The 16,745-nt window shown below is 39.4% G+C and overlaps 1 protein-coding gene across 2 annotated transcripts in view; it reads left to right on the plus strand.

Annotated features, from left to right (window-relative positions):
• The window catches only part of cdon (cell adhesion associated, oncogene regulated), a 139,941-nt gene that overhangs the window by 104,979 nt on the left and 18,217 nt on the right, over window positions 1-16,745 (plus strand). For both annotated transcript variants that reach the window (XM_069894453.1, XM_069894452.1), the window contains exons 14-17: window positions 6,998-7,103; window positions 11,755-11,877; window positions 12,287-12,511; window positions 13,887-14,152. In XM_069894453.1, coding sequence (XP_069750554.1) covers window positions 6,998-7,103; window positions 11,755-11,877; window positions 12,287-12,511; window positions 13,887-14,152 — 720 coding nt within the window. The remainder of the gene's footprint in view (window positions 1-6,997; window positions 7,104-11,754; window positions 11,878-12,286; window positions 12,512-13,886; window positions 14,153-16,745) is intronic.

Here is a 16,745-nt window from a genome sequence, read left to right on the forward strand (position 1 = left end):
TGTCCATCTCAGAAGCATTTTATATTTCACTCGCCACCAGCGACATGCTGTGTTCAGGCAACGAACACTCATTTGCTTTTTTAAGAAATAAAATGATGATTGTAAGAAATAAAAAGATGATTGCAAATACAGGTATTTTACATGTGTACTTTATTTTTTTGAAAACGCTGTTTTTCATGACCCTGATTTACAGGATCCTGCTTTTTTCATGATCTTTTTTTTTGGACTCAAATCATCCCATTATAACGGGGTTCCACTGAAGTTCCATGGGCTCTCGTCTTATTAAGCAGCCTCTTTTGCGGCACCTTTTCAAAGGCCTTTTGAAAATCAAAATACACAACATCCACAGCCTCTCCCTTCTCGATCCTACTTGAGCTTTCCTCAGAAAATTCCATTAGGTTGGTCAGAAAAAATGAGGCCATGCTGGCCTGGACCTATCATGAAAAATCTCGAGGTACTTCATAACCTCCTCCTTGAGGATCAACTCCAATAACTTTCCAGCTACTGACGTCAGACTAATAAGCCTATAATTTCCTTTGTTTTGCCTCTCTCCGTTCTTAAACAGTGAAACTACAAATCACAAATGAAGGATATGTCCCTCAGCTTGATTGGCATTCTGCCTTAAGATAGCAAACGCATTTCAAATCTGAGCAACGTTCTCAATTTGTAGCTCTCCTTTGTGGTTTCTAAGTGCATCTGGAGTATTAAGCACAGTATGGAAATGAGATTAAAGTAGTTAGCTCTACTTAGAGTAAATGATTTTACAGAAATGTATTTGCTTTGTGCTACCTGCATTAATCTACTATTGAACTCAAAGGATACTGTGAAGAAATATGATGGAATAAATTTAAAAAGAAATTCTCACCTGAACATCAATGTAACTGAAAACTAATGTCAATAGACAATAGACAATAGGAGCTGGATTAGGCTATTTGGCTTGTCGGGCCAGCTCTGCCATTTTAGATCATGGCTGATCATTACCATCAGTACCCCTTTCCAGCCTTATCCCCATAACCCTTAACTCTGTTACCCACAAGAGTCTTATCTAACTCTCTTTTGAACATAGTCAGCGAATCTGCCTCTACCACCCTCTGTGGCAGAGCATTCCACAGATTCACACTTCTCTGGGTAAAAAAATGCTTTCTCATCTCCGTCCTAAAGGGCCTACCCTGTATTCTTAAACTATGCCCTCTAGTCCTCGTCTCCCCCATCATTGGGAACAAGTAATCAGACTTCACCTTGTCTATCCCCCTGATGATTTTGTATACCTCAATCATGTCCCCCCTCATCCTTCTAAACTCCAATGGATACAAGTCCAGTTTTTCTAGCCTTGCTGCACATGACAACCCTGCCATCCCTGGAACTAACCTTGTAAATCTGCGCTGCACACCCTCTATAGCTAGTATGTCCTTCCTCAAGTTTGGAGACCAGAACTGGACGCAATACTCCAGGTGGGGTCTCACCAGGGCCCTGTATAACTGCAGAAGGGCGTCTCTGTTCCTATACTCCAATCCCCTCTTTATGAAAGCCAACATTCCATTTGTTGATAAGAATAGTCCCAAAACAAAAACAAAGGCCATCTTCAAGATATTTTTAATCAAAAAGTATGCACTGGCATGGATTAATGTAATGAATCATTAAAATAAATGCCTTCAATTACATGGTTAGATTACGACCTCCTTTAAAAACACGTTCGGATATGCAAGGATGGGTATCTTCATAGAAATATTGACAATATGGCAACTATAACTAGAGCATTGCCTAACCACTGTCTCCTGCTATATTTATTTTGGTTCCGAGCTCCTGGAGGCCAATGTGGCAATGAGTTAACAACTGCCTGAAAATCCACGTTCAGCAGGCAAGATAGATATGTGCCAATTCTGAGTTTATTATCAGAAAGAGATCCTAGAGATGAGACATCATGAGTTTATTATCAGAAAGAGATCCTAGAGATGAGACATCATGAGTTTATAATCAGAAAGAGATCCTAGAGATGAGACATCATGAGTTTATTATCAGAAAGAGATCCTAGAGATGAGACATCATGAGTTTATTATCAAAAAGAGATCCTAGAGGTGAGACATCATGAGTTTATTATCAGAAAGAGATCCTAGAGGTGAGACATCATGAGTTTATTATCAGAAAGAGATCCTAGAGGTGAGACATCATGAGTTTATTATCAGAAAGAGATCCTAGAGGTGAGACATCATGAGTTTATTATCAGAAAGAGATCCTAGAGATGAGACATCATTACAGTCTTACATTGCAGCCGGAGGCCACTGGGCTATCCAGTTTGCATTTCCTCCAAGCAGAGCCTTTGCAGACATGGGGAGGGTATGTAAACTGCATAGAGTCAGCACCCATGGATAGGATCACTGGAGCTATGAGGTGGAAGAATGAACTACTGTGCTACTGTCACATGAAGGGAGAACATGTATTCTGAAAATTCAAATATTTGGCACGTAGCTTATCTAAAATAAGTGGGGGATCTTTAAATAAAGAATATTTATCCTTGGTGTTTGATAACGGATCTGCTTCCTTTTCTATCCACCATACCAATTATGTGTTAGGTTGAGCTCGTATCTTTCTTTTTTTAAAAAGGGCACTTGACTTACCAGGAGTATTTTTTTAATAAAAGCAAAAGAATTGTTTGACCAAATTCATGATGCAATTATGTAATTGCTTAAACTTAAAATACTGAATAATGAACTTTCTGATGTAAGAAAATCTAAAGCTTTTTAGTTTAGTGGATGGTCAACATCAAAGTCCTAGCCTTTCTGCCATTATATTTGTGGCAGAATTTGCTGGCCAAGAGTGAAGGATGAAGGTTTTACTCAGCCATTTAAAAATTGCTGCGCTACGAGTTTTCTCTTCTTTCATGCAGCCAACCCATTAAAACCAAATTGGTGCTCAGTTGTAATCAGCCCTTTCCTGCCAGCAAGCCGAATTGTTTGATATCTCACTAAAGGAAAGTTCTGTCTGCCTGGCTTTTAATAAAATGGCCATTTAAAAATCTACTTCCAAATCGTTTGGAAAGATCATTCAAGATTTGTAGACGGTTTGCAAGGGCTTGGACAAATATTACACCACCCACCCCAATTATGTTTTCTTCCTGGACAGATAGATTAACTGAGAATACCTGAGATTGTTTTTTAATTTTGGAGATACAGCACAGTAACAGCCCCTTCTGGCCCATATAGCCAAAATACACCCATGTGACCTATTAACCCTGTACACCTTTGGCTACTTAAGTTGAGAACTGGTTATCACCAAGGTGTTGTGGCACATTAACTTAAGAAGACTGGATATTCTTCAGGAGCCAGTTACAGCATATAAATCTGGTCCCTGAGGCTCAACTATGTACTACGCAAGCAAGCACTTGCTATTTCATCAATAAGGTCAGGTTTATTCACAGTTGTAGCCAATTGATATTTATTTACAAGATCACAAGATATAGGCTCATTGAGTCTGCTTTACCATTCTAATAATGAGCTGATCCATCCTCCCACTCAGCCCCACTCTCTGGTCTTCTTCCTGAAACCTTTGATGCCCTGACTAATTAAATACCTGTCAATCTCTGTCTTAAATATACCCAATGACTGCGCTTCCAACTGCCTGAAGCAACATGTTTCACATACTCACAACTCTCTGAAGAAATCTTTTTGCATCTCTGTTTTAAATTGACCCCCTTTCATCCTGAAGTTGTGCCCTCTTATCCAAGAATCCCTAGCATGGGAAACATCCTTGCCACATCTACTCTGACCAGGCCTTTCAGCATTTGAAATGCCTCTATGAGATCCTTCCTCATCCTTCTATATTCCAATGAGTATAGTCCAAGAACTGACAAACGTTCCTCATCTGCTAACAGTTTCATTCCTGGTATAATTCGAGTAAATCTTCTCTGAACCCTCTCCCAGCATGTGTTTTTTTTTAAAATAAGGTGCCCAAAACTCTACACAAAACTCCAAGTGAGGTCAAACCAGTGCCCTGTAGAGTTTCTGCATTACATCCCTGCTCTTGTATGCTTTTCCTCTAGAAATGAATAGCAACATTGCATTGGTCGCCTTCACCACCTGGAGGTTAACTTTAGAGAGGGTGTCCTGCTGAGGACTCTCATCCCTTGCACCTTTGAATTTTGAATTTTGTCCCCATTTAAATAATAATCTGCTGGTCTATTTCTTCTACCAAAGAGTATGACCGCACACTTTTCAACATTGTACTTCATATGCCACTTTTTGCCTATTCTTCTAAACTATCCAAGTGTCTCAGCAGCCTTTCTGTATCCTCAGCACCACCCACCCACCCAACCAACTATTTTGGTATCATGTGCAAATTTAGCCACAAAGCCATCTATCGCTTATATACAATGTAAAAAGAAGCAGCCCCAACACTGACGCCTATGGAACACCACTGGTAACCAGTAGCCAATCAGAACAGGATCCTTTCATTCCCACTCTTGTTTCCTGTTGATCAACCAATGCTCTAGCCATGCTAGTATCCTTCCTGTAATTCCATGGGCTCTCATCTTGTTTAGCAGCCTTCTGGGTGACACCTTATTGAAGGCCTTTTGAAAGTTCAAATACACAACATCCAGTGCATCTCCCCTGTCTATCCTACTTGTAATCTCTTAAAAAAAAAATTGCAATTTGTTTATCAGGCATGATTTTCCTTTAAAGAAACCTGAAACATAAATTTACATTGGCAAATATTGGAAACATGACACAAAACCCTCATGAATTTCGACATGATAGGCAATAGAACAGTGGCATAGAAAAGAGTTAAAACTGTGCAAACCAGGAGTCCAGGCCATGAAAGGACCAGGTTTATTGTGGTGTTATTGTGCATGGCCAACAGGACAAAGTTAAGACCCATGGCAATCTTCAAATGCAAAATGAAATTCCCTGCAGGTATTTTTGTATGTTTTCATGAAAATGGTGTAAAACTATGGCTAGACAATGTGTGGTACAGGCAACCAGACGGTTTATGTAAAGAATGGAGTTTACTGGTCTGGGATATGTTTCATTGCAATTAACTGAGAAGACTAAAAGTAGATTAGCACTACATAATACTTACATGGCAGTTATCCCGGGTGGTTTGACATCTATATTGCAACCTCTCAATGTCTGTTTGAACAAGCCATTCAAAGACCATGTGTGCGAGGAATGGAATACATGGATGTCGAGGGCAGAAAAAGTCATTTACAGAAGGCGGGGCAATGTGCGCTGCATCACTTGATGTGCTGTGTAACTTCATGGTCAAGGAACAGGACAAAGTTAAAGTAGAGACTGTGATAAAATCATTTAAAAAGTGCGGTATCTCTTGTGCAATTGATGGCACAGAAGATGATTTATTGTTGGGAAACTGACGTTGAAGCTGAAACCACCTCATCAGATACAGACTAGAACTCATGATGACTGTTTAAACAGTGAGAGTATTTATGTTCTTGCCACCATCTCTGCTTCAGATGATGATAGCGAATGATTTTGAAGGGTTCTAAATGTGTTGTTTTTAGACAATGATAGCAATTATGAATTGTGTTTTCAATAAAAATCTGTCGCAGTCGGGCTGTTTGGTTTTTCAAGGGTCGGCTTATATGCTGAATCTTTTCCAGGGTCGACTTATTACACTGGATCAGCGCGGATTGTATTTTGAGCTGAATTTAAGGTCTCAAAAGTTTATCCGGCGTATAAGTCGACCCCTGTTTTTTGAGAGTTTTTTTTGGGTTTTACGACTCAACTTGTACACTAAAATATACGGCACTTAATTATAAAACCTAGTCTTTCTCTCTGCGTGTGAATAGTGCAACAGTACCGCAGGCAAGTTCAACGCATGCACAATGTTTTATTTCCTTCAACACGATTGAAACAATTAATTAATAAACGTAACACCCTTACAAGCTCTCTCAGGCTTTTCTGATACCTTAGGACACATGTTGCTAACATATGCACAAAATAAATCAAGATAAAGTATGCCTACAGACACAATGATGGCTTGATGCTGAGTGTAGTTCCCAGGGAAGGAGCATAGCTGCGCTCCTCTCACCACTCTGGGTACGCACTCTCTCTTTAACAGCTTGCTGCAAAACAAACGCTAAACGCTATTTTGACTTTTCGCTTTCTTTCATCAAAGTGGAAATCCTCTTCGGTTTTCTTTTGGTTAGCGAAAACAGGTACTAATGTAAGTCTTTCGTAAAAGCAAAGTGATGTAAAGCGAACTTTTGAAAAGCGGGGGATACCTGTATGTCTATATTTCCTTTCTGCTGCCTCACTCACTCAAACAGTAGAATGATACTTGTGATCCTCCAATCCATCGGAACCATGCCAGAATCCATTAGAGATGTGGACCAAACACAGGAAAATGGGCCTAGTTTGGGTAGACAACTTGGTCGTCCCTCTTTATCTAGTTATAAACTACAGTAAAATTATGTATTGCAGGATTTCTGAGTCAAATGAAATGATGGGTGTGATAGGTTGTCCAGCCAAAGGGCACAAATAAGTGTTGTCTGATCAAGGCAATTTGCACAGTGACAATTCACTTTAAATACAGATGGCCCACTGCTGGCATGCAATGTAATATTACAATGCAAAAGGCTCAATCCAAGCTTATTTTTACTGGTTCTTCAAATTCTGATGAAGTTCTGGGCAGACAAATTGAAAAGTTATTTCCTGCACTTGTTTGTAGAATGTAGGCATTATTGACATATCTAACATTAATTGTCTCTCTGCTTAACTGAGCAATTTAGTAAGTAGTTAAGACTCAAGCCAGTGGTACTAGCTTGGGCTATAGATACAAACTTCAGTGACTGTACCTTAAGAGAATAATAAAAAAAAGTCACTTTGTAGTTTGGCTGCTGCTTGCCTGAGTTGGTACCAAGCACCAACTTGGGGAAACTTGCCTTGTTACAATCGGGATCTTAAATGTGGAGAAATATTTTTAAGAACAATCTGTAGCTGCACTGATGTCACTAAAATTTGTACTGATTCATTTGTTTTCACAGTATATTCCATCAAGTAACAACAACACTCCCATACAAGGATTTTATATCTACTATCGACCAACTGACAGTGACAATGACAGTGACTACAAACGAGATGTAGTAGAAGGTATGCTAAAGATAACCGCTACTGCTATTAACTACCCATAATTGAAAGGATCTACAGGAAGACCCCCGACTTACGAAGGGGGTTTGGTTTCGCGACTCAAATCATAAGGTGAAACTATCGTAAGTCGGGGTCTACCTGTACAACTAGCTTTTAGATCTGCTCTTGCCTGGAGGCCGACCCAATGTTCCCCCTCCTGCTGGCGGCAGCAGGAGACTGACAACCCCGTTCTCCGTGATGGCATCTGGTAACTAGGGGCACTGGCGTCACTTCGCAACCTACATTGTGATTTGAAACAAGTGCACAGTTTGGCGTCGCGCTCTCTGTCTTTTCAATCTCTCCTTCTGAGGCGACGGCAATCTGTGCATGTGTTCCAAATCACTTTTTTAAAAAAAAACGATATTGGATCCAACAAAGCACATTTCCTTAATGTCATTACAAGAGGACCACTGAAATACTGACGTTTAGGGTGGCGGTGGGAAGCAATCTGCGTGTGCTGATTGGATGGAAGCATTTCCTTCAGAGAAGGAAAAGCAACGACATTGATACAGGTAGAGCCCAGCTTACCTTTATTCAAAACAAATTCTGATCATCGTAACTTCGAAACATCATAAATCAGGGTCTTTCTGTATCATCTCCAGAATGAGTTGGAGGGTTAAATTTCGCTTTTAACTATTTGATTACTTTAAAGTCGTATTTTTGCATAATTGTTCTTTTGGCTGGTCCATATTTTAAAAAAAGAAATTCAGGATACAGAAGTATATGTTTTGCCACAACAGTGCATTAAACAGATGGTGAAATTGAAAAGCATAATGATACAAGAGCAACTAATAGTTATTTTTGGTATCCGTTGCTTGGAGCAGAATCAGTTTTCTTTTTGTGGGTGGCATTGGTTGTGCAATACATTCACTGAAATATTGATATATATTATAACCAAGCACAAATGTACTAAGAAAGAACACAGGTATTTGCCAGGTTTGTTACTAAGGCAATGGCTGGAAAGAGAAAAGGGGATCCTTAACTTTTAACTATGCTCGGCAAAGGGTTCCATTAATTATAATTTAAAGCAGCCATGTTATATATTTCATGCAACTCTGCTGGTCACACTACAACATGGTTTCTACAACCCTGCTAGAAGATTTTATCTTGCAGATAATATGTGAGAATAAAATCTGATTTATCCATGGCACCCTCCCATAGCTGAAAAGCTTTGAACACTTTGCAAAAATAAAAATGAGACAACAGAGTGCAAAGTTAGAATTGTCAAGGTAAACTAGATTGTCAAACCAGTGGGAGGTAAGTCTTCATCCCAGTTGCCATGGCAATGCTTCAGGTGGAATTTCCTGCCAAGGGTATTATTTGACAGTTAATTAAATTCTTAACAGCAACACCCACCACTTCCCTTGCACTTTTTTTGTTATTAAAGTACACCATAAATCAAATGTGTTCAAAGGAAAAGATTGGAAAGAAAGGAAAGGAAAAGGAGAAGTGTTTTGGAAGATTTTAACAGCCTATGGGCCATGAAAAACAAAATAATTTGATCAAGTTGCAGTATTTGGATTTGGTGTGCTGACCTGGGACTTCAAGTGCCTATGGCCAGAGACAGAGGAACTTTGTCAGTTATTTTCACTTTTCCTTTGGGGATCTTCTAAGGATTATGGTCAAAAGAAGAAAGGAGCATTGCTCAATAAATTATTTTATTTTGTGTTTCAACTAAGGAGAAAAATTGGTTCAGTCCAGTCTTGGACAAAAAGCAGTGAAAATGTTACTGAGCCAACTTTTTGACAGCTATCTTGAATGATGAAACTGTTTTATGATCTCCCTGGGCAACAGAAGAGGAAAAGGAGGGGGATGGGGCAAAAGCAAAGGGGCCACATTCTGGTAAAATGAGGATGAGAATCTTGCAGCATGAGAAAGTGGAGAATATAAACAATCCAGAATCTTTTTCCAGGAGCGAACATAGCTGCTCTTGAATCGATTGATAATTTGTACTTCATATATCTTCACTGGGTGTTTACTACATGGACTGTTTCTTGATTTAAAATTATTTTTGCATGCCTTCTTGCTTTACCATAATGAATATTTCTTTCGAGATTAATTCCCTTTTGTTCAATGCTGAATATTCACTTCACAGTTGCCTCTTTGTGTTAATGAATTTGCCAATAGTATAAAAATAGCTGGATGGTTGTGTGATAAAGGTGCATTGATTCTATGATGGGATATAGATTTTGTGAACACAGTAAAGACCAGCAAGTGGGGACTTTGGTAAGAATGATCAAAAGGCAGTTTATCATCTTACTGGAGAGAGTCTGCACATGAGTGAAGTGTGGGGAGGTGAGTCCTAGGGGTTCTCGAGCATGAATCACAAAAAAAACTAGCAGGCAGGTCCAACAATTAGAGTACAACTCCGATTATCCAAAATAATTGGGACTGGGCTTATTTCAGATAAATGGTTTTTGTGGAGAACTGGTCATTTTTTTTAAAACAGCCCAATGGCAACAGCAAATCACTTCTCAGAGTGTTTAAACAAGAAGGTAAGGATTTTTAAGCATTAAAATAATGTTTAATTCTCTCTAAAAAAAAATGCTGGCCACTGCTGATCACCGACACTTCCCCACCGAGACTCCGCTCATGCTGGGACCCTAAGAGTTCCGCTGCTGCCGGGAGCCCAAGGCCCACTGCTGCCAGCGCCATCAACCTGTTGTCACCGGTCATTTTGACTCCGAAAAAAATTTGGATATCAGGATTTTGGAGAATCCAATTTCAGATAATCAGAGTTGTGCTGTAGTTAAAGCAAACAGCATTTTGTCCTTCATTGCAAAGGGGTTATTTTGAAAAAAGGTGTGTTTGCTTCAATTATACAGGACACAGGTGTGTGGAATGTTGCAATACTGTATACATTTTTGTCCCCTTACCTGAAGAAAGACAGAGTAACATTGGAGGCAATACAAAGTAGAATCTCTGGGGTAAGAGAGGGAGACTAAATAATTTGGACCTATATTTCTTGGAGTTCTAAAGATTGAGAGAGAACCTGATTCAAACATGCAGGATCTTGAGGGGATTTGGCAGGGTAGATGTTCATGTTTTCGCTGGTGAAAGAGCCTTGAATAGGGGACATAGATAACGAGTTGGTCACTTAATCTGAGGTGCATGGAAATTTATTCTCACAGAGGGTGATGAATCATGAAATTCTCTGCCTCAGCAGGAGATGGAAGCTGAATCATTAAAAATTTAAAATGGAGGTGGACAAATATTTGATTCCTCAAGGAATAAAGGGGTATGGAAAATGGCACACTGGAGGATTTGAGGCCAGATTAGATCAGCTATGATCGCATTAAATGGTAGGGCAGGCTTAAAGAATATGATAGCCTGCTACTGATCCTATTTTATTACGTTCTTTCTGAGAACAAAGTCCGTTTACTTTAGCTTTTTTAGCTCCTAACTTAAAATGTTTCTATTCAGGCCAAAGGTTATAGGAGAATTTCTAAAATGCTTGTTATATGTTTAACTCAGCACTGCATAACCGAAACCATTCAGGCTATATCTCTGGCTTGGAATTATTTTCATATCTCTGATCTGAGAGCACAGTTCCACCATGACTTGCCTGTAACGCTATTTAAAAAAATGCCAGAGCTTAACTGCAGCTAATCAAATACAGCATTGTTTGCTTTTTGTCGTGTTTCATTTGTGATATAGTGCATAGTAGTTAAGTTACTCAAGATGTGATCTAAAGCATTTACAAAATTTAACCATGTTAGCTGGGAGTTTTTAAACATAGGTAATTGTCAGGGATAATGACAAAATCAGTAGTAATATTAACCTTGAGTCTAACATCCTACAGGGAAAACAAATGCCACGCTTAAAAATGAAAATTGGAAATAGAGAATAAAAATAGTGGAGAGAATGAGCAGGTCAGGCAGCATTTGTGGAAAGAGAATGTTTTGCTCAAAATATTCACTTGTCCAGACTCCAGATAGATGTAATATATTGCCTTTTAACTGCCTGAGAAATGGGCTAACAGACTACAGTACTTGGTTCAAAGACAATTGACCTCGCTAGCAATGCTTACTCTCCATGAATAATTTCTAAAACTGGATTCACTTTCTAAATCTTTCTACATTTGGAAGATTTTAAAGGAGTGGTTCTCAACATTTTTCTTTCTACTCACAAACCACTTTAAGTAATCCCTAGGCCATAAGTGCTTTGTGATTAGTAAAGGGTTGCTTTAAGGTGGTACGTGAGTGGGAAGGGAAGGTTGAGAATCACTGCTGTAGACCCAATTGTTTCTGAAATATTTTGCTTGAGAAATATTGTCATTGGCACATTTCCTTTGGAGTTCTGAAACCTTGGACCTAACGAGTCAATGAGGGATGATTAAAACAGTGGTTTTCAAACTTTCCACCCACATACCACCTTAAGCAATCCCTTACTAATCACAGAGCACCGATGGCATAAGGAATACTTAAGTGGTATGTGAATGGAAAGAAAAAGGTTGAGAACCACTGTTTTAAAGGTAATAGTCTGAATACAGTTAACGTTTTTTAAGCCACTAAACCTAAAACTTATTCATTTCTTTGCAAAACTTTCTTTGTCTAATACCTGTGCAGTGTAATTATCTCCTCACGTGCACACATTTTGTTTATCCATGCCACAGGAAACAAGCAATGGCATCTCATCAATCATCTGCAGCACGAGACATCATATGATATCAAGATGCAATGCTTTAATGAAGGTGGTGAAAGTGAATTTAGCAACGTGATGATCTGTGAGACCAAAGGTATGAGCTGCTGTCTTTGTGAACTTTGCAGTTAGCATGAACGATTGCAAAGCTGCAAGGTAAGGATGGTAGGCAAGATTGTGGTCATTATTAAATGATATTACTTGAAATATTCCCATCAGGAGAAACCAGTACCAGGTTCAGCTCTACAAGTATTCACTGACTACTCCTAATCCAGTTTGTTAACCTGAAGAATGTTCACTATGAGATTTGACATACTGATGACTGCCTGGAACAATATATCCCTACATGAATAAATGCCTTCAGGAATGAAAGGCAGTCATAATATTAATTTTTGTGCATGCATTTATTGACTTGTGTTTTTAAAGCCATAGTTGTACAAGACTCTTTGAATTTTTGGATATCAGATCTCGCCACCAATTTTTAAAAAAATATACTTTTATTTTAGCACGACGACCTCCTGGATCCTCGGTGGTGATGGGTGATGACTTGAGTACACAGCCAAATCTTGCTGACCATTTAGGGGGTGGACATGGGGCATCTTCCTCAAGCACACGGAGCAGCGACATGTTGTATCTAATTGTGGGTTCAGTGCTCGGGATCATGGTTCTTATCCTCATTATCTTCATTGCTATGTGCCTATGGAAGAATCGCCAACAGACAACTCTACAGAGTAAGTTGAGTCATTTAGATCAATTCTGTCCTTTATAAGGGGGGTGGAGCCATTTATAAAGCATGTTGAGTCATTATACAACATTTTTTCCTCTACAACTAACATCTTGGCAAGAGAGTGTTGAGAATATTGATTCCAACATTTAAAAAATATATTGAATGCTCACAGCTAAGAAGTAGTCTGTTGTTAAAATTTTAATGACCAAAGAGTATGCAAGTTGGAAACGTCTATAATCGGTATTCGATCTTGGAACTGAGAAAGAGAAATTAGCCAAGATTCTGAGTAACCGAGTAGTTCGGTGTCTTCAAGTGAGGAGTCAGAAACCGAAGATGAGAGATGCACAATAATAACTTGAAGAATCCAAGGTAATCTTGGAGTTAGAACAATTTTGACCAGGAGAACCAAGCAATTCAGTTATGTATATTTCTTGTTTGTTTTAAAGTTTTGCGAACTCAAAATTTGGAATTGGCTTTACATATTGATGTTTCATTATTAGTGGAGAAATCTTATCAAAACATTCTACAATGTTGCTAATTTTAATATATCCAGACTAAGGGAAATATTGCTTTTTTTTACATGCAAGTCAACATGGCGAGAAAGGCAAGACAATCGTGAATGTCTGTTCCAAACACAGGTGACAAATTAGTGGCAGACCCCATGAATTCTTACCGCAATATGGAGCCTCGTTGGTGTTAAAGGGGAAAATCTGCAGACGCGAGGTTTGAAACTCAGCAGGTCACGCAGCATCTATAGGAAATAGTGGGAACTAACATTTCAGGCCTGAGTCTTTCGTCAAGGTGTGAGCAAAAAAACAGGCAGGCACCTGAATAAAAACATTGGTTACCCTATAGATATTCTGTGACCTTTTGACCTAATCACAGCGCCTGCAGACTTTCATGTTTCCTTAAGTTTCTCCGGCACATTGGCGTATTGCACTCAACAATTACTGTTGTGCCCACTTTTTATTTAAATTATTTTGTTTATTTAAAAAGTATTCATTTTTTAAGAAATGTCTAGAAAGTGAGAAAAAAGCCAAGGGAATTGATTTAGGATAATGCTGTAGACTCTCTCTTATTTCTGCATTTGAAAGAATATTACATTTCTTAATAATTGTGAAGATTTGTCTAATGGTTATGGTATATAAGAAAGAAACTTCCCGATCCTTATCCCACTATATCACTTCATGATATAAAACTGATGGGACAGGCAACTTTTCATCATTAATGCTGCAAGAACATTTCATTGGACATCAATATGATGTCCAACAATAATAATAACCCTTTCACTGAACATTTGTTGATGGAAATGTGAGGATAATCAAGGGTTTGAGAGATAAATTTCATCTGGCTAATTCTGGTAAATTTTCTTTCTGTAGAATATGATCCTCCTAACTACCTCTATCAAGGCCAAGAAATAAATGGGCAACTGATGGAGTACACTACCCTGCCAGGCACCAGCCGCATCAATGGAAGCATCCATGGCAGCTTCATTGGCAATGGGAACCTAAGCAATGGTTGCCCACACTTGCACCACAAGGTTTCAAATGGAATGAATGGAGGGACAACACTCTACCCAGCCAGCCACACAAACTCTCTGCCGACAACCCACATGGACTACGACCAAGCTTGCCACATTATGAACGTAAGAGTTTTGTATTGTAATTGGCCCAATTCATAAAAGACGTGAAAAATGCCATATTTAGATCTAATGCTTTTATTAAGACTGAGTTGAGTTTTAGTCGTCTTTTTCATATTGCCCCTTCAAATACTGGATCTCCACAAAAGTTTTCAAAATCCATCCCGTTCTCTGTGGAATAACCTGAGCAAAGATGATTTCTTTATGACATCGTTGTAGTTCACCAGGTTGCTGGCACCAAGGGCAGTCTTCAAAATTGTTCAACCTAAGGATTTGATTGGCCCATGATCCTCCCACTATATCATATTTACATTTTCAATAAACTTTAAGAATATGAATATCTCTGAAAGTAGGCTTCAAGTTCTGAAAATCTGAAATGAATCATGGCTTTGAACAATTCAAATTGCAATTTCTAGCATTTTTTCAACGCAGGATTGCTTTCTCTTGGGTTTTAACAATTATTTCCTCTCTGAACAGTACTGCCAAAGCATGCTTATTAGACATTTCTGTTTCATATTTCAACAAACACAGTTTGTATGGAAATAGTATGATAGAAACAGACAGATGAATAGAAAAGTGATTATGGGAGGAAGGAAAAAAATGACGGAGCAACTCAGGAACAAAAGAGTGTAAAGGAGACAGAGGTTTGCATTTGTGTAGCTGCTGTTCATGAATTCTGGATGCCCGAACACTTCGAGTCAATTACTTCTAGTGTAATTATAGTTGCAAAGTCCATAATACAGCAATTGATTTGCACTCAATAACCTACCACAAGCTGCAATGTCATAATGACCAGAAATGTTTAGGTACTGTTTATATCGAAAGATTGACCACAATTCCTTCTTGCCTTTCAGCTAGTGATATGGGATCTTTGGTTTGTGCATGGAAAAACAAACCGATCCTTGATGGAAAGTGCATTAAAATATCCCACTCTCTGGCCACGCAGTAGACTCTGCCTTCCAGTTGCGTGATGGGTGAGGACAGCTCTGCAGTGGGACCTGAACCAAAAATATTCCGACTCTGAAGAAGAGTGCTCCCCATTGAGCTGAGCTGATAGGAATGTAGCATGTTGAACCTCTGGTAAAGAAAGGCACTAGGAGTACAGGTGAAAGAATAAGACAAAAAAGGATACAAATAACCTCCCAAGGATGGGAAACATAGAGACTAATGCAAGGGAGGAACTGAAAGAAATCAGTATCTCTAAGGACATGGTCTTGGGGAAATTGATGGGATTGAAGGCAGATAAATCCCAAGGGCCTGATAATCTACATCCTAGGGTACTCAAGGAAGTGGCCATTCAGATAGCAGATGCTTTAAGAATTATTTTCCAGAACTCGATAGACTCAGGATCAGTACCCATGGATTGGAGGGTAGCTAATGTTACCCCAATATTTAAAAAGGGGGGTAGAGAAAAAGCGGGGAATTATCGGCCTGTGAGCCTTACATCAGTAGTGGGCAAAATGATGGAATCCATTATTAAGGATGTAATAGCGGAGCATATGACTAGCAGAGAAAGGATCGGACGGAGTCAACATGGATTTACAAAAGGTAAATCGTGCTTTACAAATCTATTCGAATTCTTTGAGATGGTGACAGGTAAAATAGATGGGGAGAGCCAGTGGACGTGGTGTACCTGGACTTCCAAAAGGCCTTCGATAAGGTCCCGCATAAACGACTGGCTTCCAAAATTAAGGCTCATGGGATTGGCTGGCAGGTAGAAGACAGAGAGTTGGGATAAATGGCTCGTTTTCTGAGTGCCAGGCGGTGACCAGTGGGGTACCACAGGGATCTGTACTGGGACCCCAGCTGTTCACAATTTACATTAATGATCTGGATGAGGGGATTGGATGTAATATCTCCAAATTTTCAGATGACACTAAGCTAGGAGGGGTTGTGTGCACGGAAGAGGGGGTCAGGAAGCTCCGGTGTGATTTGGATAAATTGAGGGACTGGGCAGATACATGGCAAGTGCACTACAATGTGGATAAATGTGAGGTTATCCACTTTGGTAATACAAACCGGAGGGCAGATTACTATTTGAATGGCAATAGATTAAGAGATGGGGAAGTGCAGAGAGACCTAGGGGTACTTGTACATCAGTCTCTGAAGGCGAGCATGCAGGTACAGCAGGCGGTTAAAAAAACAAATGGTATGTTGGCCTTCATATCAAGAGGGTTTGAGTATAGGAACAAGGATACCTTACTGCAGCTGTACAGGGCCTTGGTGAGACCACACCTGGAATATTGTGTGCAGTTTTGGTCACCTTATCTAAGGAAGGATGTTCTTGCAATGGAGGGAGTGCAGAGGCGATTCACCACGCTGATACCTGGAATGGCAGGAATGACTTATGAGGAAAGATTGTGCAAATTGGGATTGTACTCGCTGGAGTTTAGAAGATTGAGAGGGGATCTCATAGAGACCTATAAAATTCTGGCAGGACTGGACAGAATGGATGCAGATGGGATGTTTCCAATGATGGGAAAATCCAGAACCCGGGGCCATGGTTTGAGGATAATAGACAAACCATTTAGGACTGAGATGAGGAGGAATTTCTTTACCCAGAGGGTGGTGAATCTGTGGAATTCATTGCCACAGAGGG

This window comes from Narcine bancroftii, chromosome 8 (assembly GCF_036971445.1).
Source record: "Narcine bancroftii isolate sNarBan1 chromosome 8, sNarBan1.hap1, whole genome shotgun sequence".
In the NCBI taxonomy this organism is placed as follows: Eukaryota; Metazoa; Chordata; class Chondrichthyes; order Torpediniformes; family Narcinidae; genus Narcine; species Narcine bancroftii.